Raw genomic sequence first — 26,143 nt, 5'->3', positions numbered from 1 at the left:
CCCAGGTTGTCACAAGCTCAATAATTCACCTAGGGAATTCTGATATTACAATTTAGCCCTGCTTGTCTATGGAGTCAAAAGGTGTAACTTATTACCAAGTAAGAGGTATTAATTAAATTTTTGTAAAAGAACCAGGATCAGAGTTATTGGCAAATGAGGAGTCAGTCAGTGTAGGCGGTGTGACAAAGTCTTGGAACAGATCGTTAGCAAGCCAAGCAGGGCCTATTTTATACCCAATGCATGCTGGTCCTCTTAAAGTTGCCACTGAAGAGGCTGTATACTTATTCCAAGGATGCTTCTGGCATTCACATTTCCAGAGCTCTTCCCTCGGAACTCTATCCACAGACAGTTACGAAATACGTGAGAAATCTCATTCATGACCGTGTAGTCACACCTCACTTTTGGCCCCAACCACAGCATCCTGCTTGATCACCCAATTAGTACCTCATAATTACCTTCTGATGACATGAGACTGGTTCCCAAAATCTAATCCACCCTCAAAGAACAAAGATGTCTCCTCACTGAGCAGAGTCAACAGAACATGCTACAGCTGTTGACTGTGTGCTTCACTATGATGAAGAAATCAGCACCATATTTCCATATATTCGTTCTGCTATGTTTCTTAAAAATAAATCTGTTCCTTTCGCGTATTCACTCTAGTGCCTTGGCGTCATTCTCCTTTTGATTAGAAATGATGCATAAGGAAATAGATTCATACGTCCGTGCCTTCAAAGGTCCATTAAACATAATGTTATTTAAAAGCACATTAACTATCCTAACCAGTGTCAGGCAACAACCAGGGAAGTGCAGGAGTTTGAAGACTAGTGCAGAGTTTTAGGATGCCAGATGAGAATGTAAATCACAACTCTCACTAATTAAAACTTTGGTCCTTTGATTGCTCCTGGATTAAGTTCACCGGGGTGATTTTTCATCCCTGCCTGGGTTGACACAAGCCCAATAATTCACACTGGCATTCTGACATCACTTGTTTGGCTCTGCTTGTCTATGGAGTCAAGAAAAGTATCTCATTAGGGAGTGAGAGGTATTAATTAGACTTTTGTAAATAGCGACCATGAATGATGCTAGCCCGTGATTTCACCCAGATTCTTGAGAGGAGCACCGGTGGAGAGCTGGAGAAGTGAAGTTCTCATTCCAAGCCATCACACCAGCCCCTCAATTGATTCACATGCCTCAGTTTCCACAAATGGAAAGTGGGGTAAAACAAGGCAATCTCACTACCTGGCTTCACAGAATAATGATGGTGATAAATAGGAAATGACAGATTATAATAATTCAATTATTGTATAATTAATATGTAATGATGATGTGAATCTCACAGTCATTATAGCAGTCTGTGGCCTTATTGTACAAGTTCACCACTGCTCTAATCTACTATTGTTTCAACAACAACCCACTTACCACCTGCTATGGGCAAAGCTGTAAGTGATACAAAAATACCTATTATGCACTCCCTACTCTCAAAGAAATTACTAAGTTGTAATATTAAATTCTAGGACACTCAAATGAGCCCTCTTCCTTGCCCCTTGCAGTTCAGTCACATACATTTAAGAGCAATAACGGAATAATTAATTTACAACAGTGTGGTTTTCTGCACCCCTCATATGCCAGTAGAACTCATCAGTTGTACCCACCATATTCTTCTCTGCCAGTCTTGGGCTTCATTGCCCTGTTTCCTGGCTGCTCTCTTTCCACCTGTCATGTCTCCTGAAGGTTATTTGGAATAGGCACTGAGGACAGGTCTCTTGGGGGAACTCAGCACTAGGGGAGGGTAGGAGAGATTTGATTGGACCCTTAGACTTACTACTTTCTCCTGAGAAGAAGCAGGATGATGAAAAGGAACAGCCAGGATGCTGGGCTCATTTGGATGTATAAGTTCTGTTATGTTTATTAGAGCAAGCCTCATTGCCTTCTAGTGTTGCCTGGTTTAATGAAGGCCTTTGCTGAATAAACAATCGTACCTAGAGGCAATAGGAACATTCCAGGCCCATGAAGGACAGTCTTATGTTGGGGGAGGCAGGAATCAATGCAGTGTGATGGCTGAGAGATCATTACTTCTCTGAATGAATTTCATCCTAAGTGACACTCCTTTGGGATAAGGAACGGCCAACTGGAAATCATTCAAGGTTATCAATGAAACAACAGTATCTAGAGTATTCAGGTGAAACATGTGCAACTTAAACTGGTGATCATATGAAGGACCACAGTGAAAGCTGCATTGTTTGTAATGGGCCCAAATGGAAGATGCCAGTCAGCCTTTCTGAAAATCCTCATACGAATCTTCAGTCTAGCAACCAGTCCATCAGTGGATAGCTCTGCTGTGATTTCCTAGAAGCCTCCTGAAATACAAATTGAAGCTGGTTCTGATGACTTTAGCAGAGCATAAAAACCAAGGGATGTGGTGGGGGAACCTTTCTGCTTGACTTCACACAAGCCTAAACCAAGAGAACTACAGAAGCCCATGAAAAATGGGGAGATCTCCAAAATAAAATCTAATTGGAAACGTAAGGTCATAATTGTATGAAACTATTGATTAGGAATACAAGTAACGAATGGGGAAATGCTAGAGTACACTACTGATTACAGAAATGTAGTTTAAAGAGGCAGTGGTGGGAATGAGAGGCCAAAAGGCCTCTGACCCTCTTAGCTGGGAGAAGAAATCACTTTCTCTTAGATCTAAGCTGCAGCTAATACAGGTGCTTGGGAAAGTGGCAGAAAGCAGAAAATTGCCTTAACTACATGGGCTTAAATGACAGCTAGTCAACGCAAAATATGTCTTTTAACCGCATGAGAAATGATTAGTAGGTCGAATGTCCCAATGTGAAAAATGTGCCTTTCTGACATTCCAGGGCTGGGCCTCAGCCCCTTCATTTATCTCCTGAGCTTCTGTTCCAAGCCAGGATCAACCCTCCTCCGTCCTTAGTGATGAGGTCCAGAATAGAGCTTTAGGTGAGTATTGAAATCCCTGCTTGAATTCCATTATTCAAAAATACCCTTGGAAAGCCTGGCTCTGTATGGCACTTTGGCGAAAGGTACCACAGTGAGTAGACGAGTCATTACCCAGAAATTGGTACCAGCAAATAACAGCCTATGCCCACAACCTGCCCAACAGCAAAGCTGTTGTTATGAAGGTATTAAAATCTACATCTTTAAAAAAAAACCAAACCTCAAATTGCTGACTTCACCATTCAGGCTTAAGCTACAGCTAATCAATACAAACTGTGTCCTCAAACAGCCTGCAGACCCCAAATTGCTAGCTGCTGGTTACATGAAGCAGGTCATTACAAAGGGCAAATGATAAAATTTCCAGTTAACCTCATTTGGAATTATCAGGACACTTAATATTACATTTTCGAAACTTTAAACATCTGATATACCTCTATAGCATACAATTTATCGTTAGACTGTGAGCCTAAGATTCCACTTTTCTAATTTGATTCTAAAATATGGTGATTAAGAGTGCAAGCCATTGAATTAAGTTGTATTGAACCAGAACGTCCCAGTGTCTCAACTCCCCTCTGGTTAAGAGCTGGGCCCAGAGGAAGTTACTTAACTCTTTCAGACCATGAAGCTACTTCCATTTAAAGCAGGAGGTGAAACGTTGTACGTAAAGTGCCAGACAGGAAGTATTTTCCATTTGCAGACTCTACCATTGCAGCACAAAAGCAGCCACAGGCAACACGTAAATAAATGCGTGGCCATGTTCCAACGCAACTTTCTTTACGGACGCTGAAATTTGAATTTCACATAATTTTGAAGCGTCACAAAATACTGTTCGTAATTTTTTTCAGCCATTTGAAATAAAAACCATTCCTAACTCACAGGCCATGCAAAAACATGCAATGAACTGGATTTGTCCCAGGGGCTATAATTTGCTGACTCTGATGTAAAATTCCAGGTCAGCAACTTCCCTAAGAAATGGAAAGGGTGTTCAGTTTGCCAAGACACTAACTTCCAAGCAGCAAGCTCTGAGAGATTCAGGTGCTTTATTGTTCAGGTATCAGTTGTTTACCCAAGTGAATGCATGAGTTTGGGAAAAAAAAAAAAAAAAAAAAGACACAACTTGTGTCAGTTCCAATCTCAAGCAAAGGTTTCTCCTCTCTCTCTTCCCTTCTCTCTTCCTCAGCCTGTTGACTTCACTTTATTTCTTCCATTTTGTCCACAGTGACCGCAGTTTCTTCTCACAGTGTTCCGAGAATTTAAGAGAAGTATTTGGAAATCCATTAGCAGTGTTTATTCCTGACCTAGAATCTCTCACCACCTTGTCTCCTAGAATGACTCTCTGTACCTCCAATCCATTCCAACTCTGAGGTAATTTTACGTCACCGACAGACTATTTTGATTTTTATTCACAAATCTTTTTGTAAATGATGAAAATATCAATGAAAACCTTCCCCAGTCTTCTTTTTAAAAAAGGAATTTAAACTCTCCAGAAAATGGGTCCCAGTCTACAACACATTATCATTTAAAATGCTACCAGCGGGGCGCCTGGGTGGTTCAGTCAGTTGAGCTTCTGACCTAGGCTTAGCTCCTGATCTCACAATTTGTGGGTTCGAGCCCCGTGTCAGGCTCTGTGCTGACAGCTTGGAGCCTGGAGCCTGCTTCGGATTCTGTGTCTCCCTCTCTCTCTGCCTCTCCACTGCTTGTGCTTGCTCTCTCTCCTCTCTCTCTAATATAAAACATTAAAAAAAATTAAAAAAAAATGCTACCAGCAAAACCATTGACAACACTAGAGTTATACTCAAGAGGTCATGGTGAAAAGCACTGTCCAAACTGTACTCTACAAGTATCAGCTCTAGTTGGTGGTATTGTTATGCCAACTGAGTTTTGATGTCAACTTGTCAAAGTGAATTTTTGGGGAAGAGCCAGCGTTATTAACTCCTGGGTTGCTGGAGTTGTTCCCAAGGGGCAGATGATAAAGCAAACCCCTGGGTTATAGACCAGACCGTGGCTGTTTCTGGCGATGACTAGCTGAGGACAAAGGGTAAGTCGTCTCGAGTTCTCATTTTGTAAGATGGGAGGGTTTGCTAAGATCCTTAAAGACCCTTCCGTGTTCTGACTCCTAAGTATTTTGAGTTGGAGATGATGACAAAGGAGAAAAGTGAAGCTTGCTACCTCTTGAGGTCCAGAGAAAAAAATGACCAGAGAAAACGCCTCAACTGTTGCCATCTCGTTGTCTCCAGCCATTATGAAAACAGAGTAAGCAGTAGTTGCAATTTTCCCAACATCATTGCCTGCTGCCAGTCTTTCCAAAACGAAATCTAGATCTTAACTTATACTTTAAAATAACTTATTATACGTCTGTTAGGTTAAGCACAGTGCAGTCCCAGACAAGAAAATGTCAATAAGCCCTAAGGTTGTTTTTACGGAAATATGTATCTCTATGGGCTGTAGTACTAGAATGCCTTTGGCCTAGAATAAAACCCTTCAGGACAAAACCGACTTCCAACAAATCATTCGAACAGCAACAGTCTCTGAGGATTGTCTCTTTAACTGTTCTTCATCTTGAACTCCAGGCATTTTTTCCTCCATTCTGTTAAAAGTAATCTTCTTCCCCTTCACTAAACGAATCTTAATAAGTTGCATTTTTTTTTTAACAGTTCCACTTTCCTCGGGTGTCTCGTCTCAGTCTGACAAGGTACAACATGAGTGATCCACATGTGAGGGGGACAAGGGGCATTGTGACTGGCGGGCATGGTCCTCTGACTTGTGCGCGGCTCAAAAGCCCCGGCTAAAACCCACAGGAGGTAACAGGGGAAGCATCTGTTTTCAGGTTTGTTACTTGGGCTGGGGGAGGCAGGGGAAGCTGGTTGTTTATAGAACAATTTATGGTTACAATTTCAATGGTTGATTACTTGATTTCTTAATCCAGCTCCTAATCACAGATCAAACACGAGTTCCAATAATGAAGTAATTTTAGGCATGATTACAAACAGTCTCCTACTGAGGGCTTTTGTCTCGGAACAAGGGGCTCCCATCCCACGCTCAGTGTAACAGGCAGGACAAATGATGGGTTGGCAGCTCTTCTGCCCAGGCAACACATGCCTTTGGACTAGAACAGTGTTCCCTTTCCTGCTAATAGTCTCAGTGTGGTCAGTGTGGTGATGGGAGTAAGTAGTAACTATCATGGCCCATTCCCTCCCACCTTCCACATCTGTGCCAGTATTATCTTTGGACAGAACAGCTATTTCACCCCTCCCTGCCTGCACACCTTGGATGGCTGCAGATTTGCCTACTGAATCAGATCCGCAGCTCAGCATGGCGTCCGAGACCCTTCATGATGAAACCCAGCCTCACACACACCCTAAATGTCACAGCTCTGCCCTTCCTAGATCCTCCATGCCTGTCCTTGCTTCTGGGCCTTTACAAAGCGGGGCCTTTCCTCTGTTTGGGCTGTGTTTCTCGCATCTTCTCCTCCTAGCAAACTCCTGCTTCTCTCTGGAAACCTATACTTGTTACCTTTTCTGTTGTGTCGTCTTCTCTACAGCCCCAGGCGAAACCAATCTTTTCCTCCTGGCTCCACTTTGTTCAGCTCTGATTTTATCACATTGAATCATAAGATCTGTCCACATGTTTATCTTTATTTCCACCTTTGCAGACTGTGGGCTTTTTGTGGGGATGTATTTCATCTCTGCATTTCCCCCATCTCTTTTACATCCAGGCCGAATAAAATGTTTGTTGAATGAATCCGGATGGTGTATAACTGTTCAGGAGGCATTTGATATACAGCAGAGAGAGTCACAGAAAGATCCTCTTTTGTAGGGGTATGAAATGCCCTTCAAAGGGTGGCAGAGGAACTACCTATCCTTGGCCACACTTGTGATACTGTCTTTCCTCCCCTTACAGGTACAAAGCCTTCTTAGCCACGGACCTGGGGGACTCTGTGAGCCCATGCTGCAGGAGACGCCACACACAATTCTCAGGCAGCAAAGGAAAGCAGGCTCTAGGAACAAAGGGTTTCAGGGAAGGCCAACCTTCTTTAAGTGTCATTTAGGGAAGGAACTCAGAGGTCAGAGCCCGAAAGAGGGAGTGCTATGTGAGAAGAAAAGCCATTCCGATGCTTGTTTTGAACATTAGCACCACTGCTAAATAAAGGAGGGGAGATAAAGGAAATGAAGGTTGAACCCAATTTATATATTTGGGAGAATCCACATTAAATAATTTTTTTAACCACCAGCTGAGTGTTAGTTAACTCTGTGAACACTCCTGTGGTCATTAAGATTTTGTTTAACCCCAAGGATTGCTTATGAATTTAAATAACCCTCTAAAAGGGGAATTTTCAAAGGGAAGTGAGCTAGTTAATATGCAAGCAGAGACGGAACTGTTTTATCTCCCTAAGAGACCTAGGATGGTCTCAGCCTCCACTTCCCCACTCTTGTGTGCACTGAACACCTCTAAATCATGTGCTTAACACCATGTCACGTGTTGGTACTCAGGGACTGGGTCTGTAGTGAATGCGAAGGTCTTACTTTATAACTGTGATCCCTGGGGGGGTGGGGGGGGGGAACTGAGGCAGCCGTCACAACTTTCAGCAACATAAGGTGTTTTCACGTAACCAATTGTTTAAAACTAACACTTGTCCCCTCACTCCACAAATGCTCACTGAAAACCAACTAGGTGCCAGGCACTATGCCTGATGCTGGGGACACCAAGTTGAATGAGAGAGCAGCACGGAACTCAAGAAGCACACAGTCTAATAAAGGACACAGATGGTTAGAGAACAACCTGTCTCCTCTTCCAGCGCTGGACACAGCTGTCTTCTTAAAGATCAGCAGTGGCTGCCTGCTGGCCAAGTCCAGTGCCCTCTTTTTAAGAATCGGACTTCTTGGCAATCTTAGTGCTGTGACATTTGAGGAAAGGCCTGATTTAATTTAAGGAGCAAGCCCTGCCAATATCTAAGGGAAGAGCTTTCCAGGCCAAGAGAGGAGCAAAGGCCCTGAGGTAGCAGCTGGTCTGGTGTACAGAAAGGAAAGTGAGGAGATCAGTGTGATTAGAGAGGAATGGGCACAGAGCAGAGTAATAAAATACGAGGTCTGACCAGGAACAGGGGCCAGATTGTGAAGGCCTTGCAGGCCTTGGGGGGAGGGTCCATCTTGGATTCTTCGTGAGATGGGTGTCACAACAGAGTTTGGAACAGAGAAGTGACAAGATCTGAACGGGGAGAGAAACAGAAATGTGAAAGGTCCTCTGAGGATTTCGACCAGAGCGACTGGAAGGCCAGAGGTGGCGTTTACTGAGATGGGAAAAACAGAGAGGGACAAACCCTTGGGAAAAGTGTGGAGTTTGTTTTGCAGCAGGTAAACTATCAGGTACCGATTAAGCTTCCCAGGGGAAGTGTGGTGTAGGATGTTGGTCATGCGAATCTGGAGCCCAGGGTAGAGCTGAGGGCTGGAGATGCACACAGGAGCCGAGGCTGTCCCCTTGTAGCTTCCTCGCCAAGCAGGCTCCACATGACTCAGCCACCACCATCATCACCCAGATGGTATAGGAGCCAACTGGTTTGCAGCCAGCCTGGCCTCTTCACCATCTTCCTCACATATCATGCTCACCCTGGCCTCTCCTCCTAGGACTCGCTTGGCCTGCAAAAGTGGCAATTCTAGTCATGGCAAAAGCTGGCTAGGAAAATGGTATACTGATGGGTCTGATACAGATCTTGTTATTATGATGAGCGATCATTCACCGAGGAAGTACATTTTTGATGGGGTTGCTTTTCTTCTAACATATGCTAGGATCAGAATGTGAAGATGGGCATAAGTACAAAATGGCGTCCTAGATGCCACAAAAACTTCTTGAGAATATCAACATCAAGTTAAATTCACCTGGAGGGGGACCTACTATCAGGCCATGCACTCTCAAGCTGAATTCTTGGGCTATTATTTTAGGGGCAGATGGTCAATTGTAAGCAAAGCAAGAGAATCACAGTGTTTTGTTTCCTGCAGAAACTAATGAAAGCAGGAAGAAAAAAAAAAAAAAAAAAGACCAGATACTAAAACCTGCCTGAAGCCTCACCTCGTAGCCGCAATCAGTCTGTCTGCTGGGTACATTGTTAGCTCCTCGCTAAAGTCATTCGCTGGCTGGAAGCTTGACAAGTACTAATTATTCTCATCAGTTCCCTGACCCTGCAAGTAAAATTCACGACTGTTTAAAAGTGGTGCAATTTGAAAGCCTGGGGAACACAGTGTGCTCAAAATCATCACAGAGCTTTAGAAACACAGACAGGTATCCAGACAGAAAGTTGGGCAAGCAAATGCACAGTAGGCTATTTGAGTTTCCTCACCCTCAAGCCACTTTCCACCCCTCCCTCTGATGGAAAGTTCCACCCGGAAAGCTGAGGGAACAGTCACACGTACAAAGCCTGACATCTGACTTCTCCTTCCATTTGGGCATCAGAGGTCATTTACACATCCTCAAAAGCTAGTCTTGCGAGGCTCTGGAAGAAAGAGATGGCCACACCAGTCAGAAAATGAGTCAGTGGTGGGCCCCAGAAAGCTGGGCCAGAGGCACGTTAAGGAAAGCTGCCAATTCCTCAGATCACCATGGCAATATCAAAAGTGATGAGATGATTTTGTGGCTCCGGCTGGTGCTCTTTGTGACTCATGGTCCACAGGCTCACCATAATTTTCAGTCTTCTCTCAGCGTTAAGCTAGCCTGTGCACGTATGCAGACAGTCGGTCTGTTTCCATGACTGTCTATGTATATTTCCTGCCTACCTTCTTGCCTGCCCTTTCACTCACCTAGCACCAGAGGGTAGATCTAGAGAGTTGGTAAGTTCTACAGAGTCGTCTTCTAGCACATCCCCTCATTTGAGAGATGGACAAACCAAAGTCCAGAGAGAAGTGACTTAACTGAGGCCTCATAGTGAATTTCACAGCAACAGAGGTGAAATGTGACCCTAGGTTGGCTGGTTTTCAGCTCTCGGTCTCTGTCCATCTCTGGCTCAGCATCTTGCTGCTTCATTGGTCTTTCTTCCTTTAGCTCTACATTTGTGCTCCTGTCTCAGTCTCTGTCTCTTGCACCTACACACAAATGTTGGGAAATGAATCTTGGTTTGGCACGTGTCGTACTTTTGCACCATTTTCTCACAACTGGTCACCGCCTCGTAACGTAGAGACTTAGTTGGCTCCTGTTACTTTACTGCATTGCTTCAGTTCCAAGCTTTGGTCATGTTTCTGTAACATCTCCTTTTTCTAAAAAGGTCAAACCAAGCACCTATATTATTCCACAGATGTTGCTTTCACCTGTGGGATTATTACAACTAGGAAATATCTCAAGGCTAGTTTATTAAATTAATGTTTGTGATACCTCTTCTACTCCCAAGTTGACCCAGACCTTCGAGGAGCTGAAATACTGCACATATTTCCCCATGGCAAATTGAGAATCCACTTTTAATTTGATCCATACTTTCCAATGTAACTTGTTGATAGAAAGAAAGAAAGAAAGAAAGAACGAACCTTGCTTGCTTTCTCATCCCCAATTTAGAAAATAACCCTATGATCTATTGCATATTCTATACAAAATAGCTTTCAACTTGAAAAGTCACAAAAAGAGAGTGAATACTCTCCAGAGGTTTTACAAATCCTGTAGACTGTGACATGCCACTTTGTGTTTTCTTTGAATTTATATGAGAAGGGAAATGAGTATATCAGGTGTGATGGATATTCTTTCCAGTTTGTTGTCTGTTTCAGATTATAAGCTCCCAGAAGACAGGACTATCCTAAGCCCTTGCTCAGGGCCTATTTACTGTCTTATGTAAACAGGCAATGAATCTGTGCTTTTGGCTGCAGCTGCTGCTAGAAATGGAGCTGGTGTTGCAAAAAGGAAAAAAAAAAAAAAAAGAAAGAAAGAAAATCAAGGCTGGCTCCTCACAAGAGGTCAGCTGAGAGTTATCCTGACCCAGCTTGGTGCCACATTCAAGGAGAAACTCTAGAATGTTCCTTCTAAAACCTAGTTGTTTGGAAGCTAGATCACACCACTCTATCTGCCTTTACACACTGGCACACAGATTTAATATGTAGGCATTTGAATCATGCCAAGACTGCAAAGAGATTTATTTGAGGCAAAGAAAATGAGGACACCTGCCCCATCACTTGCTATAGCAACTCACAGAATAGTTCCCTCAGTAGCTCCTGACCCAACAACCCCCATTTAGTGTAGACTCTTTGAGGAACCAATTGTGTATCTTTACACCATATTCCATCATGTTTATTTGTCTCCCTAGTTCAACTCTGAGTACCACAAAGGCAGGATCTCTTCCTCTGACTCACCTCTGTATCCCCAGTGCCTGGACAATGTCTGGCAGGGAAGTTGCTCAAGTAAATACCCAAGGAGCAGATCAATCTTTCTCAAAGCAGGGGACTAAAATCACACTAAAGATGCAGTTAAACGGCAATCACTGGCTTCCTCCCATTTTACAAAACCATCTTTACTAGCTCTCCTTTACTGGAGACACAATCAAAATTTCTGGAACATACTGGACTTACTAAAGGGAAGCTGTAGAAAGCACAGCACAGGGAGAAGCACATAAAGGGTTTTCAGTTTTCCTATCATGGCTTCCTTTGTCCATTCACCTCCATCGTAACATTGTTGCTTATAAACGTTTTCTATTCCTACACTCAAACTGATTTTACCTCACCAGAATGCTATATCAGGATTGTATAGATTTATTTGATACAAAAAGGCATAAGTGAAATTTCACTTTTTTAGACTAATAAAATGAAGGGACTAAATTATAAACTGTCATCATCAAATCCCACCTATTATAGCTGTATTAGATAGCTTGGGATATCTCTAAATGTTTATTTTATGTCCCACTCCCAATCCTATGATCATTCTTACCAACATGATAGTTAAAGTACATTTGCCAGTGATGACAAGGATTGACCAGTTTTAAAGAGAGTCAGGGAAATAGAGACAGTGCCGTTGATAGCTACAGATGCCTAAAGGCACACTGAAGAACGACACCCATTGTTTTGAACTTTTTACTACATTTAAAGAACACAAAAGTCCTTATCACTACTCAGCATAGTATATATTTCATTGGCACTCAAAAATATTATATTACATACATGTAACCCTCATTTGGGGCTGAAATCTTTATCAATCCCATATCATTTTTGATGCCTCCAAAATCATGTACACCCACAGAGGATAAAATTTGTCCCCACGGAGTTTATTCCAAAGGCTACACATCCTTCCTCTAGCAGTCTGCTAATTTCTTTCATAACATCCATGACAATCTTGACATGCTTTCTTGTTTCGGATGGTCTATACCCACCACTAGACTGTAAGTGCCCCGAATCCTTAGCACCAAGAATAGTGCCGGGTTATCGTAGATGCTCAAGAGTCCTATTGTCAAGATCTGAAAGACCTCTTCCATGAGAAGGGGGAATCCGAGATCTTGTGGAAGGGGACACCAGAGATCCTGTGCTTTCAGAGTGCCGTGGGACAGAAGGCGGAAATAGAGGACCCTCCCCTGGCTATTCTGCTTTCACTTGGCACTCAGATTAGAAATTCAGTGCTCAGGTGCTCAGATTAAACTATAGTTCATGTGTATAGAATTTCAAACCAGCCTCAAGAGTATTATTTTATTTATAAATATTTTACTAGCATTGTGAAAGAGACACTGAAGGCACTCATATAAAAAGGAACCAGTGAAGCTTGCAGAACTTTCCTGGTGGATGGCTTAACATTAGATTTTATGATCACTGAGTGTGAAATCACATGGCGCTTCAACGATGTAACACTGTATCATTTTCAGAGGGTCTTCATTAAATCCTCCAAGCCTCTTTAATTTTCTCATAAAAGATACCAGCATTCACAATGATCAATAATTAATTTTTGGAGGCTTTCTTAGTTGATTTCACCCCTGTGGATTTCAGAAAATCCTCTGTGTTTCCTATGCAACCAGAAAGTAACTGTCATTAATTAGTCAAGAAAGGCTATTTGTGCAAAAGAGAATCACAGCGACCCCTTTCCTCTGCATGGGTTCAGAAAGTAGGCTATCATCTGAAAGGTGTCTGTGAGTCAGAAAATGTCTCCTGCCTAAAGCATCGCATAATGTTCATTTCTTCCCTATAGCTTTTATTCCTTTTCATGCAAACAAGCTGCAACGGGCTTAAGAGACTCTTTATGTTGCCTCATGCATCATCTCCGACATTGTCAAATCAATTAATAGGAAAAAAAATGGGGGGAAGGCTACACAAAGGCCCTTCATAAAGTCTTCTGTGCATTTACATTTTAATATAGAAACAATCAGTAAATGCCATTTACAGGCCCATTTATGTCAGTTTAAGAGGACTCTGACATTCCACAACTGTACATGAGCAGCGTTCTTTTAGGGTTCCTGACAAATGAACAAGAGCTCCCAGAGAAGAGAAGGTAAACTGTGCCCTGTGGCGAGCAGAAATCGAGTCGGAAATCGTAGAAGCCGTGAGAAGAAAGACCAATGTACTGCCAAATGCCATTCACACATGGTCTCTAGCATACCCACCGCCAAAAGTATGAAAGTTTGAAAAGTTTTCAAACCACATAAGGCCTTGATGAAGGCCCTTATAATTCCAGTGTCTGGCTGATGAGGCAATTCTGAGTGTCTGGAAAATCAATGGAGCAAATTGGACGATAAGCCAATGCAAGCAAAGGGACAGGAAGCCCCACGGTGCCACGGTGACAGTCATTTTTTTTCCTAGTGCAATTTTAGGATTTCGAAGAAGGGCCATTTGCCAAGTAGGAAATATTTCAACTCTGGAAGGGGAACAGAAATAATCTAGTAATTTCTAACTTGTGAAATAGTGTTCTCCATTTTACGTGCTCATAAGATCTCCTGTGATATATAGCTGTACCACAAATGCCCTGGGTAAGACAGCGGGACCGGACTAATGGAAAATATTGTAGACGGAAAAAAAAGTAGAATAGTGAAATAGAAAGAAAAGGCGGAGGCAATAAATATGCCTGGAAAAGGATGCAAAGAACTGAGAACCTAAAACCAAAGACTTACATCTTCTGATGGAGAACGAGCTAGAGCAGCGATCAAGAAGGAGCGTTAAAGCAATGACATATACATTTAACTGTGGATCCCCAGCCTACAGCCGCAAACTTGCCTTTCTTCATTTACTTCAAGTGAATCTTGAGGTTTAGGCTCCATTTGCAATCCAGCCACTCTCTGCTCTATGTGATCTTATACTATCAGCTGACCCCAAACCTTTCAAAGCAAAATGTGCTTTACCTATTGCTAAGGGGTTGTCCTCACATTCATTGATAAAATTCCTTGAGAATAATGAATCACAAGTGCTGTGAACAGAACGAGTACCAAGAATTAAACAGCAGAAATCAGCAAGCAAGCGACAAACAGCAGTTGGCAAAGGCAATTACCAATCAAGGGACCAGACAGGATGCAGCTGACCCGGGTTCTTGTTTCAAATCTGCCTCTAACTAACTGTGTGTACGTAGTGAAGTCATTGCCTTGGTGGTCATCTACTTCCTCAGGCGCACACTATTATGGCCTTTTAAATTTGAGCCATATAGGAACTCCCTGTGCTGTCTTCCTCACCTGTTTTTAGAAGCCCCTTTCTTCTAGGTCCAAATCCTCTGGCTGGAAACTACATGGGTGCTTCCTGGAGTTTCAAAACCCTCTTGAATATTCCTCTCCTTCATACTCCCTTGCCACAAATTCTTGGCCAGCTTTTCTCTGGAATTAAATTTTTTAGTGTTTTTATTTATTTTTGAGAGAGAGATCGAGCAAGTGGGAGAGGAGCAGAGAGACAGAGAGACATGGAATCTGAAGCAGGTTCCAGGCTCTGAGCTGTCCGCACAGAGCCTGATGTGGGGCTCAAACTCATGAGCTGTGAGATCATGAACTGAGACCAAGTCGGATGCTCAACCAACTGAGCCACCCAGGCACCCCTCTCTGGATTTTTTCAAGACGGCACTCCTAAAATGGAGTCGTGTTTAGAACATGGCCAAGTGTCTGAATGCCAAGTGAAAGAGAGTGACAACATAAAAGAAGTTCCGAGGATGCTTCAGATATTGGTGACTTTCTATCTGTTCCACCTTCTCCAAACCTGCCCTTCCTGCTTCCCCATCTTCTCCCACAAAGTGTAGGGCAGCCAGTGGAGGAAGGTGCGGGGAAGTTAGGGAAGGCAAGCCTCCTCACTCATACCTCAGTTCCTAACTGCGTCAGCAAGGTGCTAAGGGAGATGGCCCAGTAACGGCTGGAACCACCGAGTGGCCTTCTCAGAGCTAATGTGATTTTCTTGGCACCTAACTCACTAGTAGATAACACCTGTATCATGTCATTTTGAGGCCAACTTAGAATGCCTTCCTTCGTTTTAGTGATACTTGGTTCTTTTTAAAGATTTCCTATGGGCAAGCTGAAAAGACAGTGACTTTCAGATAGTCACATATAAGAAGCTGCCAGTTGCATCTGCGGTGTTGAACTGCTGCCCTAGCTGGCAGAGGTTAAACCAAGAAGCAATGTTTTTGACTTCTTGTGACGTTTACAAGAATTGTAAAGCTGGCTTTTGCCGGAAAACTTATGCTTAATCTAAGCAATTCTGATCCTACTAGAAAATGTTCCTATGTATCCACTTTACAAAATGAAACAGAATGTTGGAAAGAAATCTTGGCCCATGTGTCTGGAAACAACGAATGGTACCACTCTATAGCTAGAAAGAACTGTAGGGACTGTCTATGTTGAACACTGGTTTTATAGATGAAAAAACAGACTCAGAGAGAAGTGATCTATCTAAGGTCATACAGCTCATCTGTAGCGGTGAAGACTGGCACTCAGGTCTCCTGACTCGCAGTCTAAGACTCTTCCCTCTACAGAAGTGCACAAAGCCAAATGCCACCACAACTAACTTTCAAAGTTTGTGTTTTTCTTTCAACAGGCAGTTTGCCTTGGGTGATCAAGTGCAGCATGCCTAAGGGACCAGTAAGTCCATTGATGATGTGTGACAGAGGAGAGGGTGAACCTTTCAAATTCTAAGGATGACAAAGGCAAGAAAAGTATGGAACAGAAGCTTAGTAAGAGGGTATACTGGGTTTTATTTCAAGACTAGCTAAGAGAAGGTGGTCCCAGTGGCAGAGCGGCCAGAAGCAGCAAAATTAGAATTGGTACCAAATCCACTACAAAATAGAGGAAACCAAAGCCCCCAGACAAAGTGTTAGTGAAGTCTGTACAAAACTTTCACACAAGCAAAAAGTAGAACTCACTCTGTTCACTCCCCACCCATCCTCCATCCACATCGTTATATTTTCGTCATGGCACTTATCCCTCTCTGAGATCGGCTTGCTCATTTACTTGTATACTGGTTTATTTTCAGTTTCCCTCCAACGTATGTGCATACACCCCTTAAGGAATACAAGAACAGGGACACTGTCCATCTTACTGTCCCCAGTGCCTGGAGCAGTGCCTGAAATACGTAAGTACTCGGTAGATGCATATTGAAGGAGTAAATGTGATCAGGGTAAAAGAAGTCAGACTATAGTTGATGCGAACCATGAGAACAAAGACATCCAAGACTATGGATTCAAGCATGGTTTCATTATTCTTACTTCCAGTCACAACAAGAGAAGTACATCAATGCCTGTAACTAATTTAGGGCGAAAAAAAAAAATCCTGCTCAATATGTGCAATGTTATGAGAACTTTTATGCCATGAGGGTCTCGAAGGAGGCAATGGCATGATGAAGGGCACTGGTACCATCTACACCTCCATAACAGGAGCTCTGGGGCATCAAAGTAGTTTTTCAGGATTACAAACGCCATGAGGAATCTTTGGGAACCAAGAATGATCATGAAGGGGACTTTGAAACTGACCATTCGGACCAAGAACACTTGGGTTTCAAGTAAAGGCCACGCTACATTTCCTAAGAGGAGGCTGGGGTGCACCCACAAAGGCAAAGAAGTCACCCGATGCCAGAGACCATTACAATTTGGAGGATAAGGTGGCCTCTGAAGACTCCATCGGGGAGTCACTAAACTGGAGGGATGGTACTTAATTTTGGGCATTGGGTCCCCCTTCTTCAAAAGGAATACTGTTCCCTGTAGCTTCAGTGGCTGCTGTAAGAAGAGCTCATTTACAAAGACATCTCCTACAAAGAATACCATACACATTAACCAGGACTTGTCTATCTCTCTGCTCTAATTAAGTTTTAGAGTTAGGTATAATCATTCTCCCTCTGGCCTGAAACACTGAAAGCCCACTGGAAATGTAAAATCCCAAAGTAATTCAATATATACTAAATTTAAAGGAAATAATCGATGTCTATTTCGAATTTATACACATTTCCTTCCCACTTTAACACTGTCTTATTTCCCTTAAGTTCCTCTTTGGACATTAGGATGATCTGCAAGGTTATGGTCATTGAACAGTTTGTCATATGCTGCAGGTATTTCTAGACCAAATGAGACTCTCAATGTACTTGCATATAACTGAAGAAAAATGTATTAGGCACTTCAGGACAGGTCCTTTTATGTTCTATATTCACAGTCCCATTGATCCACAGAGAGTGTAGCATCTACTAGGTATTCAGTAAATGTTTACAGAATGAATCAAAGAAAAAAAATTATCTACCTTCTGACAGGATTATTTTCACACATTCAAAAATCTCAGGCATATCTGACCCAGCATATGTGTATGCATCTGTGCATGCATGTGCTCTCAAAACTCCCACAGGCTCGCCCTTCAAGGTTGAATACGTTATCCTTCCTCTTGGCATGCATGTGTGTGCAACAAAACACTGAAGCAAGATTGACTATAAAGATTGTCCTTAGAAAGATACTTTTAATTAGCATTTCCCTCAAACATGCCAACCTTCCAGCACCTCAAAATTGAACTCAGTTTTTGTTAGGTAAGCTGTCTCCTTCTCCCTAGAAAATATATACCTTTTAAAGTTTGAACTGCCTATTTACATCTTAAAGTTCATAATAATAGAAATGCACAGTTTACTTGTTATGCTTTCCCTGAAAAATTCATTTTGAACCACTTGCCTAACCCAGGCTACTTTTACTTCTGCTTAGGCTAATGTCCAACACTTCTCCCTTGTTTTCAACTCTTAATACTTCTTGAGGCTAGATCTCTATCCCACCCCACCCCCATCTGTATTCTTGAGGCAGGATGACAAAAACCAGACTATACTTGAGCCTCCTACGATATCCTGCCCTGGAGATGCTCAGCAGGCAGTTGGAAATTGGAGTTAGCCCGGAGCTCCGGAATGAGTTAGGGATTGGAGGGGTCAATTTGGGAATCATTAGTGTAGAGGTGAAAGGTGAAGCTATGTGAGGAGATGAAGTTACCCAGAATGAGAACACAGAAAAAGAAGAGAAGCAGATCAATGACAGGCTTGGGAATTGCTCCATTGAAAGGGTTGGGGGGTGGGGGGGAAGCTGTGTGTGTTTGTGTGTGTGTCTGTGTGTGTGCATGCATGTGCTTAAAAGATATCCCAACAAAGGAGACCTATGAAATGTTGAGAAGACAGGAGGTGAACCAAGATAAATTATGAATGCTTTCAAGCAAGAGAAGATGTGCGAAGGCACCAGAACCTCCAAAGAGTTCAAGAAGACTGAGGCCAGAGAAAAGGCCATTGGCGTTTGAGTCACAGTGGTCACAAATAACCTTTAGGAAAGCGATCTTCCAATGTCATTCTGTGGACTCTGTGTGCCCACGTGCAGATGTGTATAGGTGTATATGCATGTACCTCAAACTACCATATGATTAACTATGTAATGAATAAGACTGTACTGGGTGTGCCAGATAACAGCAGTAACAGCCACTACCACTCACTGATGGTTTATAAAGTGCCAGGAACAAGGCTAAGCACTTGAGATGCCTGAACTCAATTTAATTTTTGCAACAGATCTATAAGGTGGCTACATTTTACATGTGAGGAAACGGAAAGCCCCCAGAGGTTAAATAAATTACTCAAGGTCACCCTGCAAGAAAGTGGCAGCACCAAAATTGGACCTGAAGACCGACCAACTCCAAGAGCAATAAAGTAACACTTCCGGTGTGCTGATGTGAGCTGGGTAATCCGGTCACGGGGATGAAAGAGCTGATATTGGTTGACTGTTTCCTACTGCCAAGTGCTTTGCATAGGACATCTCCTTTCACACACACGCCATCAACATCATGGCTATGTTTAGGGCAACTTTATCAAGGCATATATATATTTTTAAATCCGATTCTGCTTTTTAGAAAATAAGTTGAAGCTATATGATTTTAAAACATCTCGTTACAATTCAAATGTATTTACTATCATAGCTCCCAATGGTTTGAAAGTTTTAAAAAAGTGTGGCATCATTGATTTGGTGGTGGTTGCTGACATTCAAATTATTGACAATCAAACTCATTTGAAAAGTGAGGGAATTTGACAGGGTGATCTGAAGGCCTCCTCCAGCCTTGACTTCCTGTGGTTCTCCTATGCATGTATAATGCCAATCATTTTAAAGATACGGAATAATGAGTGGAATGTAAATGCAGCAGCAGAACTGGTTGGTGCGCCAGCACCCTTTTATTCCTTAAATTTATAGACGACTATTGTTAAAAGTATTATAAAAAACAGTCTTTAGTTGTCCGAGCCACTGATTGCTAACTTAAACAGAAACGTGGAAACTCCATCACAAAATGGTACACTGAAAATCCAGCCAATTCGTTTGCTTAAGCAACTGCAGACTTTATATTATGGCTGGCTATAGGAAAAAGAGAGAGAGAGTGACACTCTGGCAATTAATGTTTTTGCTGTCTATAGAAAAACAAATGAGGTTCTGGTCTGAAACAATTAGTATCAGTGTTAATTGTGCATGTGCGTAACAATAATACAAGGCATTTGGGCTGGCTTCCACTGATTGTTCCCTTCTTTCTCTGGATTACAGAATTCATTCAGACAACTAAATAATAGTGAGAATTTATGCAAATTGTTAATTATGAGGCAGAGCTCATCATAATCTTGTATATTTCTCAAACCGCATGTGCAGGGGGTTACCAAATGAACTGTTGCTTTATTTTTACTAGTGGTTGAAAAATACGCTAGCCTTGCAAATCGTTTTCATACGTTACTCAGCCCAGAAGCACCAAAAATGGCCTCAGTGACATTTACCAAAGCTGTTTCTCCTCCTTCTCCCCATCTGTACCTTTCTTCCTTTCTCACAAAGTCAGAGCAGCTATACATTGCTCTGATGATAACTGATCAGCACCATAATAAAAAGAGAGCATTCACTTTGTTACATAGCGAAACTGGTATAGACATAGAGTTCTTTCATGTAGTAAGTTTTAAAGCAAACCTAAAACAAAATTCTCAACATTTCCCCCATAAAAGCAATGGTTAGGATACTAGTTTGTATGTTATTGACCATTATTTTAATGGTCATCCACTCTTTTATTTTACAGATGAGGAAATCAAGGCTCACAGCAGAGATGGGACATGAGCAAAGTCATCCCACTAGTTGTGGCAGAATATAATGCCCTTGTCACTATGATACATCATCTATAATCTTTAAATGCCCTCCGATACTAATGTTCTGTGATTAGGGGTCTATGTGTGTCTATACAATTTATCCCAATGAATTATAACCTGACTATAGAATTAAAGGCTGAATTTACTATTCTTATCTGTGAAACAAATCCACTGAGGCCTTAATGGCAATATGGAAGTCCAGCTCCTGAAAGCTAACTGGGCATTTAAGAAATGGCCCATCTATTTTGTTTTAATGAGTATCTGCCGCAGTGGGAAAATCTCAAGGCTACCACCTTTGCTCCCTTCCCTATTTGGTCAGGGAGCATAGGATGGGATTTAGGTGGATAGGAAGAGAAAGCAAAGACACTGGTAAATATTTCTGGTGCCAATATGTCTATAATAGTCCAAACACAGTACCAGTGAGCACCATGATCTTAGAAAATAATGTGCCAAGCAACCAGAGCACACATTTACGAGACAGCTTATGATTCTCACTAGCTTCTTCAGCACTGGTGGCAATACGGTGGTACCACAAAGGTGCTGTCCCGGAGCAGTCTCAGTAACCCATCCACCCCCATGGTTAGGAACTTTCCATGTTTGATGGGATTTGCTCTGCTACAGAGTTCCTACCATAAAGGCCCCTCGCCTGTGGGATTATCCTATCTTGCAAGTCCATATATTTACACACTTTAAAACCCCCTGATATTTTCAAATAATTGATTTCCCTTCAGTGAAATGCTGACCTAGTTGTTCCCTAAACCACCAACCAGCCTAGCAACAGGCAGGCGTGCCTGAAGCACTGTGAAAAACACTTTGTTGACGGTGGGGCGTTCTTAACAAAACACTCTACTGTGTCCTCCTATTTCAGCAGAAAGGAAAAGGAGCTAATGACCCACTGCCCAACTGTCTAGGGTGCTGGCCCTGAACATTCATCCCACTTTTGCACTAGGTCAGCTTTCAGACCCGAGACTACATGCCTGGGTAGTTTCAGCTGTTTTAAACTTAAAAAAAAAAAAAAAAAAAAAAGAGCCCCGGGAATAATTTGTCCAAGCCCAAACCCAACTGTTCATTGTATTGAAATCAAAGGAATAGGCGACTGCAGAGTCATTTTGTTTGTTCTAGCTTACTTGGGTTCAGTTGAACTAAAAATACATTGTCACTTACCTTGCTGCATCTAGAATCTGAAAAATCCTCCACCTGTTAAAGGAACAGTAAAACCAGGTGCTAGCAAGAGCGTGGTAAGAGAGGAGTTAAAATAAGAAAAGTTTTCCACTTTGCTTTGATAGTGTATTTTTCCAGCTTCCCAGACCACAAGGAAATAGCCCATGGATGGCTCCTCCACTTTGTTCCCCGTTCACTCTTCTCAAGGAGTGGGGGATTATGAATCAGGGGGCTGAGAGGGGCAGGGCAGCATGAGAGCCAGACCTCTGGAGGGCTACGGGCTGAGAATGATAGATCTACCCCTCGGTCATGTTCATTCCACGCCCCTTCACAAAATTGACGGCAATCTAAGCAAAACACAGAAAGTCAATAAACCAAAAACCAAACCAAAGCAAATGTTATGGCATCACTAAAAAGGAAACACCTGACTGCAAAGACCTATGAGAAATTTACAGGTTTTTTTTTTTTTTTACATATTATCATGACTATATGCGACACAAATAACAAAAGGAAAAGAATGATTAGACTTTGTTGATGCTCTTCAAACATGTGACAATGCAAAGCGCACACGAAGTGATATATAAATCGTCACTCTAGACCCTTCCACCCAAATGCAAGACATTCACCAAAGGAAGCCATGTTTTTCCATGCAAAACAAACAAACAAACAAAATGCTTAGCTGTTTTCTTACTATATGTCTTAAGAGTCACAAAACACATGAATTTCTGATGTTCGCAGGGGCTGGGAATTTGCACACAGGTCAATTGCTAATCTGAGGGTTCAAGGGGAACTCAATTACCTTTTCATTATGAATTAAGCCAGAACAAGGGATATTACAATGTAATAACACATTTGTGTCCAAAACACATTATACAGCCTGTACACTTTCTTGGGAGAAGTGCTTCTTCACATGGGGAATGTCTGGATGCTTTAGGAGTTAACAAAGACTGAATTGTAGTACTAGGAGCACAGCCTTTGCATCACCATTTGCGAAGCAATATAAGACTCTTCTCATAGGTTCCTGGTGTGGCTAACCCCCTTCCCTGGTTCTGTGAGTTGTTAAGACTGCCGGAGAAGCCAACGTTATGAGAAACAAAAGTAATGTACTTGGTGAGCTTGACAAAAGCTCTATTAGACAAGACACCCCATTAGCTGACTTACCATCCAGGGCCCAATGTGCTCCTCTTCCATTCCAGTCGCAAGAAAGAGGCAATCTAGAGTGTTCTGACCTACCTACCCCATGACTTAGCTTCCCTACACAGTGAAGAGAGGCTAGGACCTCTTCCACTGCACTCAGCCTCATGAACAAAAAATAACACAACTTTGGGTGAAAAATTTTTACAAAAGCAACCACTAATAAGAAAACATAAAGCTGTATGTTGACTTTTAGTACTAGAAAACTCCAAAGTCAAATATATAGCACATTCCAAAACCATCATTTTCTATTCTGCTGCACTAATAGAAACCCTCAAATAATAGAATTACATACAGAATTGATTTATATGGGGACTGGACCAAATTTAACTTTAATCAGGGGAACTATTATCTCTTATGATTTAAAAAAATTTCTATGAAAATTTCCCCACTGCCTATGAAAGTTTGCCTGGTGACTGCGTTGAGAAGACTTTTGGGAGTTCATTGCCTTACCTTGGAATCCAGGTTGCCAGAGGTGGAATATTCAATGGTGATCCAGGAAGATGTTACAGGTGCATCAATCAAAAGGGTGGGCAGTCATCAGAAGTGAATCAAAGGCCATGGAGGGAAAATGTAAAAAAAAAAAAAAAAAAAAAAAAAAAAAAAAAAGAAAAAAAAGAAAAAAAAAGGAAAGCATACTGATTAGAAAAAGTGAATTAACTTTATGAACCCATTTTACATTCACACACACACATACATTCTTTTTTTTTTTTTTACAAATAGTTTATTGTCAAATTAGTTTCCACATAACACTCAGTGCTCATCCCCACAGGTCTCCTCCATTCCCATCCCTCCTTCCCGCCACATCCATCAGTCCTCAGTTTTTGTCAGCATTCAAGAGTCTCTCATGGTTTGCCTCTCTCCCTTTCCCCCACCATTTCCGCCCTTCTTCTCCCCCTTGTTCCTCCGTGAAGTTCCTCCTAATCCTCCTATACGTGCAAACATATGATATTTGTCCTTCTCTGCCTGACTTATTTCGCTCAGCATAACCCCCTCAAGGTCCATCCATGTTGCTACACATGGCCAGATTTCATTGTTTCTCATTGCCATGTAGTATTCCATGGTATAGATAAACCACATCTTCTTGATCCATTCATCTGTTGATGGACACTTAGGCTCTTTCCATGTTTTAGCTATTGTGGAGAGTGCTGCTATGAACATTGGGGTACATGTGCTCCTATGCGTCAGCATTTCTGTATCCCTTGGGTAAATTCCTAGCAGACACACATACATTCTTTAGGAAGGTTCTTAAATGGAATCTTTTAAAAGGAGTCTTTAATAAAAGAAAGGGTAATTGTACAATGTGACAGAGGTGGTAAATATCACTACAGTAGCATTCATATTACAATACATATAAATGTATTAAGTTAACACATTGTACACCTTGAATTTATACAATGTTGTACGTCAAATACATTTAATAAAAAATTACCCCACAAAAAAGTTTAGTATTTATTATGTGATAGGCATTAGTTTTTTTTTTTTTTTGTGATAGGCATTGTTAATAGGTATTGAAGATACAGCAGTGAATACAACAGACACAAATCCCTGCTTTCATGTAATGTGCAACCTCGTGGAAGATTTTTTTAAAGCCAAGTTCTTGGAAAAGAGTTCCACAGAAATATACTATGTGTTATTAGCTCTAGAAAAGAGATTTTCCCCATTTTATTTATGTCTTTACTTATGTATTGAGAACATATCCAATGGCATTGGATTCAACAATTGTACTAGAAAGAATTGTCTTTTTGATTGGAGAGGATGTTATTTGCATTCACGAAGTCTCCTTGTGCAAAGCCCTATCAAAAAGCTGTAAGACAGACTTCGTTTCAGCCAGGCCATTTGCTGTCCACAGAACTCCACGTGCGTGCACTTTGCAATGCTATAAAAACAAGCAGTGTCTAAATGGCAGCTATGTAATACTGCAGTGTCACAGAGGTCTTCTCACTGGATGCTGTGGTATTCTGTAACAGCTAGCACCGGTGACACTCTGAGATCAGACTCCTCACCCCTCAGCAAGTCACGTCCTGGGAAAGCAACAGCAGCTGGTGGATAAAAGGAGCTGTGGTTTTCATGCCCAAGACCCAGACACTGGATGGAGAAGAAGCAATCGAGTAACCATCCTCTGGGCTGGAGTTTGAGATGTGACTAAATCTTCCTCAAGTGACAGCTACTGCCTAAATGTCAAATTAGCAAGGAAAGGAAGAGACAAAAATGCAGGGAATACGTATGTATCATTGGAAAGATGGGGCAGACTTGGAGGCCCCAAAACTCCAGATGGCGATTTATGCTAACCAGAAACCTCCAATGATAACACCTACTCCCGGGGATTTATATCCTCAGGGTAGTTGCTCAGGGCTTCAGAAATATACATACCTACAAAAAGCGCTTTCTAGTCACTTTGATATTAAGGATCCAAATAAAGACCTCACTTTCTGAGTACAACATGCCATTTAGGAGTTCAGAGAGCCCAGAACCCAACATTCTGAGCCTATGTATAAATGAGAATATGGCCAAAGCAATAATAGCCGAGCTGACATGCAGCGGATCATCTCTCTTTCTTTCTTTCTTTTTTCTAATAGTTTATTGTCAAATTAGTTTCCACATAACACTCAGTGCTCATCCCCACAAGTGTCCTCCTCCATGCCCATCCCTCCTCCCCCCCCCACATCCATCAGTCCTCAGTTTTTGTCAGCATTCAAGAGTCTCTCATGGTTTGCTTCTCTCCCTTTCTGTCCAGGGAAACAGCTTTGTTTATTTGAAATATAGACTGGCTGGTTCTTTAGGATGGAAAAGTTATACAAGGAAACTTAATTGGAAATCTAACTGATGCACAATTGACCCCCCCCACCGCCGCCCCATTTTTCTTTCTGCTCGTGTAGCTACTTCATCGGTTGGGAGCCTGGGCTGTTGGTGATTGCTGTCAATCAGCAGAAAGATGCACACACTCCCAGATAAAGGCTACACAGATGCTCAGGTTTTGCAAAGAATGGTTTTAAAAAATCCATGCTGACATTGTTTTGGTCTGATTTCAGATCTGCGGCATATAATACGCTCTGTGGGAACCAATTACCTATCACTGTTCCAGAGCTGCCAAGCAAATGGCCCATTCACCCTCTCGAGTTTCTAACACAGGATTAATTTTCTCACCCTCTCACCAACTCCCACACCTCGAGTTGGAGTTGTGGTGCCCTTGATTTCCCACCTTCTTCCCATGTAGGATGCCCCTCCAGCTTCACCCTGGTCTGATCTAGTATACCGTTACCCAATTACCCACCACCTCTTTTTGTACCCCAGGCCACTTGCCCATATAGACTTTGAAG

At 42.1% G+C, this 26,143-nt stretch overlaps 1 protein-coding gene across 2 annotated transcripts in view; it reads right to left on the bottom strand.

Moving 5' to 3' along the window:
• The window catches only part of HS6ST2 (heparan sulfate 6-O-sulfotransferase 2), a 291,817-nt gene that overhangs the window by 58,642 nt on the left and 207,032 nt on the right, over positions 1–26,143 (bottom strand). Inside the window, exon 3 of one of the 2 annotated variants that reach the window (XM_039239902.1) lies at positions 21,633–21,665. The exons of the other annotated variant lie outside the window; for it this stretch is intronic. Within the exon in view, the coding sequence (XP_039095833.1) occupies positions 21,633–21,665 (33 nt within the window). The remainder of the gene's footprint in view (positions 1–21,632; positions 21,666–26,143) is intronic. 2 annotated transcript variants of the gene reach the window in all.

This window comes from Hyaena hyaena, unplaced genomic scaffold (assembly GCF_003009895.1).
Source record: "Hyaena hyaena isolate Hyena2069 unplaced genomic scaffold, ASM300989v1 scaffold_162, whole genome shotgun sequence".
NCBI lineage: Eukaryota > Metazoa > Chordata > Mammalia > Carnivora > Hyaenidae > Hyaena > Hyaena hyaena.
This window is presented reverse-complemented; position numbering and strand designations above follow the sequence as displayed.